Below are 8027 nucleotides of genomic sequence, written 5' to 3'. Positions count from 1 at the left end.
AGGGTTGTAGTAGGGTGCACAGTCCTTCACAATCAGAGAAATGAGTCCCTTCCCTTGGCTCCACTTTTTCTTTCATAAGCCAACTATCAGATGCCAAATAACAGAACAAGCAGCCTTCCCCACCTGTAACTTTCAGCCGCCACTTGTTTTTCAGATGAGGGGAAATTCTTATTTATAGGGCAAAGCAGGAAAGCTTATTTTATTCAAATGTTTTCTGTTCTTTTGGACTTACACAGACCAGATCTTACTGGGCCTTATTCTCACAGGACTAGCTCTCAATGAGCAGTTTCAAAAATACTTATAGACTGAAGCTTTTAGAGAATGCAAATATGAAGTCAACAAATGGATTTCAAAAGAAAGCATAAGTCGAAACTCTTCATTTTTTTTTCATCAGAGCTCCCTTTTAGCTCATAACAGAATCTTCCTCTTTCCTATCTGACGTGCAGGGGAAAGATTAACTTTTTATTTACTACAGCATAGGGCCCAAAGTATCGTTACCGCCCCAAAGAGCTTTTGCACATGCGCCTTGCAAGCGTTCTGTTTTAAAATGAGCAGAGCGAGGAGAGCGGCCTGCTTCTTTACGCAGATCCTACCAATATATCTAGGTTGAAAAGGGGGACGAGTAGCCTACATTTTTTTTCTATATGGTGCCAGTCTTCCCATCTCATTCTCTGTAATGCCATTAAATTAACGTGACCCTTTATACTGTGCACTCCGTAGTCAAACAATATTTTTTTAATATTTATATATAAACTACTATGTGAAACGAGGCCGAAACTTTTTCCCCCCCCCCCACATTCTTCAATGGTACCTTCAGCTGACAGCGGTCACGTCTGGAGGAGGCGGGGCCCCAGCTCTCTTACGCTGTCCCCGGCTCCGGCATCCGTGTTGTGGTGCTGTCGCTGCCTTCCCAGGTAGTTCGGCTTTGGTCCTGTTGAATCGAATCTAAACCCCCCCTCCGGAGCCTCCTTCAGACGGCTTCATGGCGTATAGTCAGGGAGGCGGCAAGAAGAAAGTCTGTTACTACTATGACGGTGAGAGAAGGGCTGAGCGGGGCGAGGCTGCAAAGGAAGGGGTGTAATGTGCCCAAAGAGCTGCTGTCCTTCTGTCTGTCCACTTCAACCCCCTCCCCCACACCAATTTTGTCGTTGAAGGGTGTTCGTTGGTTGCGCTCCTCACGTCGCCCCTCCCATACCCTCTGTCCTCGCGCGCCTTCTTCTTTTTTTTTTTTCCGGCGCACGCGCCGCAGGCAGCCCCTCCCCCTAATTTGTCTGGTACTGTTGCTTCTACCTATTGTGTCTGTAGCGCGTGCGTTTGGATGGGGCGCGCGGCGGCTGGTCTCGCAAAGGTGCTTTTTTTTTTTTTCTTTTTCCCTCAGAGGCGACTGGACTTGGTTGCCTCTTGAAAAAGCACCTTTGGGACAACCGCGACCTGAATTGACTGAAGAATCTCCATAGACAGCTGCTCGTCTCGTTTGTGACTTCTGCCCCCTCCTTTTTTTTCTGTCTTTCCTTCTTTCTTCAGATCTGCACCTCAACTTATAGCTATTTTGTAAAAGTCCGTGCGGAAAGCTGGTGGGTTTCCCTTTTCCCCTTCCCGTTTTGTCGTTGAGACTCACGTGTAACTCTAACTCAGGCGTTCATTGCAATGGGAGTTGCTCTCCGTGGCGTATGGGACGGAGAAGCAAGGCTGTAAGGATCTGTAGAAATAAACTCAGAGCTCCATACTCAAACTGTCAGGTTTTTTTTTTCTGATTCGTGCACTCCCCTCCCAATAGAATGCAAAATAGACATCACTGTCAGGGAGAATCGTTTTATCTATCTATCTATCTATCTATCTATCTATCTATCTTTCTATCTATCTATCTATCATCTATCATTTATTTGGATTTGTATACCGCCCTATTCCCGTAGGACTCAGGGCAGTTTACAGGGCAGTTAAAACCATGAATACAAAAAATTAAAAACAAATAAAACAAATTAAATTCAAGCCCCAAGAGTAAATCTAAAACCCAGTTAAATTAACAACCCCACAGTCTGGACCAAACAGATCGAAGAGCCAAGTTTTTTTTTTGTTTTAATTACAGGATATTTTCCTGGTCATTAACCATTTTTAATGCTGGGCGATGAAGGATGGATAGAAATTCTAAAAGTTTTCACGTTTTGTTTTGTTTTGAAAAGGAAGGTAAAGATTTTAATTCCCGTTAAAAGGGGAAATGTAAGATTGTGTGCCCCATCAAAAAAGTACATGAGAAAGCATCAGAGCAAGACCAGTCCAAGATAAAACATTGTGAAACACAAAAATTAATGGTGTACTTCAGATACTTTTATGTGCTACAAAAAAAAATCAAAAACATGCTTTTGGTGAATTATTTATTTATTTATTTATTTGTTTTTATATACCGCCCTTCTCCCGGAGGACTCAGGGCGGTGTACAGAGCAATAAAGAATTAGAATTATTAATTATTAATTATTATAATTATATATTAGAATATATAATGGGACTTTTGAGCTAATCCAGAGGTCTTCAAACTTGGCCCTTTTACAACTTGTGGACTTCAACTCCCAGAATTCCTCAGCCAGCATGGCTGACTGAAAAATTCTGGGAGTTGAAGTCCACAAGTCCTAAAAGGGCCAAGTTTGAAGACCCTTGAGCTAATCAGTAGAAGATCAAATATTTCCGTTTGAATTTTTCCAATACTGTTTTTTTTTCTCAAATGAATTGATTAAAGCTCACAAACTAAAAGAGTAGTAAAACTATCTGCTTGCAAAGATTCCAAGAATGAGCAAAAGGAGTATATTTTTATGAGGAAATCACTGAGAAATTGTCTGTTTAGAACAGACATGTTAAACTCGTGACGTCGCGCAACGTATTCGGACAGTTTTGCCATTGCCGGCAATGGGATGGGCGTGGCTTCCGGATGATGCCGCGGGCCAGCAGTTTGACACCCCTGGTTTAGAAGAATTGTTAAAATCTTAATTGAAAACAAATATTCTCAAAGTAGAATGATTCTCACAATATGAATACAGTGATATGAGACACATGTAGCTGCTTTTTGAACAATGAGAGGAGGGCACAAATTAAAGATAGGCTGTTCCTAATGATCATGCTGAAATGTTATCCTCCTGTCCTTGAATCTCCTGAAAAGTATTTTGCCATAAACTCTGTTGTCTGACTATTGACTCCTATTCTGCCTCAGGAATCAAACTGACAAGTGTTGCTGTCCTTATGCCTTCAAGAAAATCAAATGTAGATTATCTTAAAGTTTGTTTTTCCTCTTAGTTTTGGCTGCTAACCGAAAAAATACTCTCCATAATGGGTGGCGGGGCAGGCTTGAGTGAGCATAGGTATGTACTGGGATGTAAGATTTAGCTATTTTTCATATTGCCTGAGTTATTGGCTCTTTGTCATTGTGACTGGTTAGTCTGGCTATTTGTGAACATGGTTCTTCTGAAAGAATATTAAACCTATGTTAACATAGACAACAGGTTGCAAGATTCACTGTTTCTTTCATACTCACTATTACTCTTGTTTCTTGTATCATTGTGATGTTTATTGCTACTTGCTCATTCTGAATAATGCATTTTTCTGTCACTCAAAAGTGAATAAGAGCAAATGTCTAATATTCTTTCAGAAATGCAGGTTAGTGTACTGGTTCATAAAGGAGCCTATATAAAACTTTAAAATATCTTCAGAAATCGCCAGCCTGATGTACTAGAGGCAGTTGCCTCTGTACAGCCTATCATGTAGCCAAAGCCAAAATAGTTATGTAGCCAATTGGTAGGAAGCATGCTTGCAGCAGCCTAAAAGGGCTAATAGGAATTGAGCAGATCATAAGTCTTGACTGCATCAGCAGTCACATTGTTAGTGAAGTATGAAAAGTTATGTCCACAGTGAAAATTGCATCAGAAAAAGAAACATCCTCTACTTTAAAACTGACAGCTAAAAATGATTGGGTTAGAGATGAGATATATGCAATGTCATGAGAACATATCATTTAAAAATATTCAGTGAACCATGTTCATGCCATGATTAAAGGTATGAATCAGCCCTGTTCTGTTCTTTAAAATAGAATAACAGAGTTGGAAGGGACCTTGGAGGTCATCTAGTCCAACCCCCTGCTCAGGTAGGAAACCCTGTACCATTTCAGACAAATGGCTGTTCAGTCACTTCTTAAAAACTTCCAGTGTTGGAGCATTCACAACTTCCGGAGGCAGGTTGTTCCACTGATTAATAGTTCTAACTGTCAGGAAATTTCTTCTTAGTTCTAGGTTGCTTCTCTCCTTGATTAGTTTCCATCCATTGCTTCTTGTGCTGCCCTCAGGCACTTTGGAGAATAGCTTGATTCCCTCTTCTTTGTGGCAACCCCTGAGATACTGGAACACTACTATCATGTCACCCCTAGTCGTTCTTTTCATTAAACTGGATAGACCCCCCCCCCAAAAGTAGAGATAATATTTCCAAAATGAAATCCTACAGGTTGTGGCTGATCTGTTTGAATAAGTTATTGTAAGCTGATATTGTGTAAACTATTTTAGTCATCTTGTGCTCAAATCACAATGGAAAGAAATTAAAACTTGGGGCAGAAATGCCTTGTATGTTTTATGAGTGAATACTTTTCCCAGAACTGCAAATTGACAGGGACCATTTTTTTAAATTTTGAGGATAATGTGTCAATAATGCAGTTATTAATGTAGAAAAATAAAATGTCTTTCCTGTTTAGATCTTATTGGGGGGGAGGAGCTTATATTAATGCAGCATACTTTCTCAATTCACAGTACCCTTAACATTTTAGTAATATTTTTGTGATGCACCAAGGAACACAGTGATTCCCAAACTGTGTAATGTGGTGCCTCAAGGAAGTTTCATTAATTAAGTAGTAAAATATCCGACCTATGGTGCCCCTATAAATTTGTTGAGGCAGCATTGTGCAGTTTTGGAACCACAGATGGTTTGTTAGTATTTTAGCTAAGAAACTCGATCTAATGAGCAGTGTAGTATAATGTTGAACATATACTCACCATGTTCAAGAAGATATGGGATCGCTTTGAAGTCTTGAACCTCATTGATATCTACAAAAATATGGCAACCTACACAACAAGACCAGTAAATATTCTAACTAAACAATACTAACAACTCTGGAGATTAGAAGGGATCAGTCTACATACCAATATTTGTTTATTTATTTATCAAAAAGAGATTCAACCAATTACTATATGCTTTTTCTGTTATTGTTTTAAAAGCAATTTAAAAACATTTTTTTAAAGATCAATAGTAAAGATTCCAACAGTAAAGAAATGCAGGTAGTCCTCGACTTACAACAGTTCATTTAGTGACCATTCAAAGTTACAACAGCCCTGAAAAAGGTGACTTATGACCATTTTTCAGTTACAATCTTTGTAGGATCCCCATGGTCATGTGATCAAAATTCAGATGCATGGCAACTGACTCACATTTATGATGGTTGCAGTGTCCTGGGGTCACGTGATCACCTTTTGCGACCTTCTGAGAAACAAAGTCAATGGGGAAGCCAGATTCATTTAACAACTGTGTTCCTAACTTAACAACTGCAGCGATTCACTTAAGTATTTTGGCAAGGAAAATCGTAAAATGGAGCAAAATTCACTTAACAAATGTTTCATTTAGCAACATAAATGTTGGGCTCAATTGCGGCCATAAGTCGAGGACTACCTGTAGGTACTTGAACTTGCTATAGGAAAAATAAAAACCTTGGAAAAGATAATCAGAGGTTATGACATGTCTGTACTTACAAAGATCAGAATTGTACAGATAATTGTTTTCTCTGTGACACCATACAGAAGCAAAACTTGGGAGTTTGAAGAAGCAGAATAGAAAGAGTATTGTTGACACTTTTGAATTTTGGCGTAACAAAATAACAGAGTTGAAAGGAACCTTGGAGGCCGCTTTGTCCAACTCCCAGTATTGTCAAGAAAACAAACAAATTGTCATAGAACAAATCCATCTAGAGTTCTTACTTGAGATACAAATGACCACAAATTATCTTATTCTGAACTCACTGTCTTCATCTCTCATGGAAAGTCCATAATGCTGGGAAAGGCGGAAGGAAAGAAAAGGTTAATCAGCAGCAAGGTAGTAGGAGCTGATTGGAAACAGTAGCGGTCGCACCACTGGAAAACCTAAAGGCTGGGATTGAAAGACACTGTCCTGGAGAAAGTGTTGCTAAGAATCCATGCTCATTTGATGGCAGATTGTTAAAATTGCCTTCAATACTTTCTTAAAAATAATCAAACAGTTTTATTGGGGTTTTCATTAATTCATTTTTTTCCCCATTTCCTCCACAAACAAGTCAACACATATACCGCAATACATAAATACATACTCGTAAGTTTGGGTGCTGCTCGACCATTTCCCCTTTCGCTGTATCCACCCTCCTTCTCTATCTTTCCTCTTTTCTACTTTCTTTTTCCCTTTCTCCTTTCTTTCCTACTTCCCTCTTCTTCCTCTCCTTTCCTCTTTCCCTCACCACTCCCCTCCCGTTTCTCCCCACTTCTCCTATTTTCCTCTAACCTTTCTACTTCCTTCCCCCTCCTCTACTCTCTTCCCTCTCTCCTCTCCTTTCTTCCCTCCCATTTCTCTTCTAATGCAATTCAGGGGTGATGTCCAAGCAGCTCCTCTCCTTAGATTTTCAATATCTATATTAGGTATTATAACATTAATTTTCTATTATGTCAATATTTCTATAAATCTGGCCTTCTTGGTATATACTTCTATAAATTTTTATACTGCCTCCGGTTATGCAATACAGTGTCGCCTGGATCTCCCTCCTTACCCACTATTCCATCTAAATTAGTATTAGCCATCCTTTAGGCATATTCTCTTTTTCACCCACTCAACATTTTCCCCAGATTTCATAATACTTTGACTCTGTCTTATCTTTAATTATCATTGTTAATCTGTTCATTTCCGCACATTCCATTATTTTCCCGATCACCTCTTCTTCTGGAGGAGCTTTCAGTGTGTTCCAGTTTTGTGCAAACACAATCCTAGCTGCAGTGGTTATATGAATAATCAAATATGTGTTCTCTTTACTCTATTTCTCTGGTAAAATACCCAACAGGAATATTTCTGGTCTTAGTTCTATATGTTGTTTTATCATCTTTTCTATCCATGTTCTAATTATATTCCAATAGGTTTTAGCTTCTGCACACGTCCACCACATATGATAGAAAGAGCCTGGTATTTGATGACATTTCCAACATTTCATAGATCTGTCCTTAAACATTTTAGCTAGTCTTTCTGGAGACATATGCCATCTGTAGAACATCTTGTACATATTTTCTTTATACGCTGTCGCCATTGTCAGTTTATAGTTTCTTTCCCATAATTGCTGCCATCTATCTAATTCAATTGTATATCCAAAGTTTCTTGTCCATTTTATCATTGACTCCTTAACTTGCTCCTCTTCTAATTCCCTATATAGTAAGTAGCTATACATTTTTTAATCCATTTTTCTTCAGTTCCCGTAAGTATTTCATCTAACTCTGTTCTCCCCAAATTAAAACCATCTATTTTAGCATCTTTTTCATATCTAGATTGTATTTGTGTTCTCATGTACCAATCCATCTTTATTCCTTATTCCTCTAATTGTTGTTTGGTTTTCAGCTCCCCCGTGTCTGTTAGTAGATCATTACATCTTATAATGTTTTGCATGTTAAACATGTTGGGGTGTATTAACACTTCCATAGTTGAGAGCCAATCTGGAATCTTCAAGTAATGCTTTCTCTTTATTTTCTCCCAAACCATCAATAAAGAATTCCTAATATGATGTCTCTGGAAATAGCTATGTATTCTATTTTTCCCATACCATGTGAAAGCATGCCATCCCAACTGTAAGACATGTTCCTCCAATGTCAATAATCTAGAATTGCTCAGTAAGATCCATTCTCTCATCCATGATAATGCTGCAGCCTGATAATAATAATTCCCAATTAAGTAAACCAAATCCACCTTTGAGTCTTGCGTCCTGTAACATTTTTAAATTAATC

General features: G+C 38.7%; 1 protein-coding gene across 1 annotated transcript in view; it reads left to right on the top strand.

Annotated features, from left to right (window-relative positions):
* Positions 1–862: 862 nt before the first annotated feature.
* Positions 863–8027, top strand: part of HDAC2 (histone deacetylase 2) — a 33510-nt gene continuing 26345 nt past the window's right edge. The window contains exon 1 of the mRNA XM_083350773.1: positions 863–1034. Coding sequence (XP_083206899.1) covers positions 983–1034 — 52 coding nt within the window. The 5' untranslated portion in view covers positions 863–982. The remainder of the gene's footprint in view (positions 1035–8027) is intronic.

Source organism: Vipera ursinii, assembly GCF_947247035.1.
Source record: "Vipera ursinii genome assembly, chromosome: 1".
Taxonomy (NCBI): domain Eukaryota; kingdom Metazoa; phylum Chordata; class Lepidosauria; order Squamata; family Viperidae; genus Vipera; species Vipera ursinii.
This window is presented reverse-complemented; position numbering and strand designations above follow the sequence as displayed.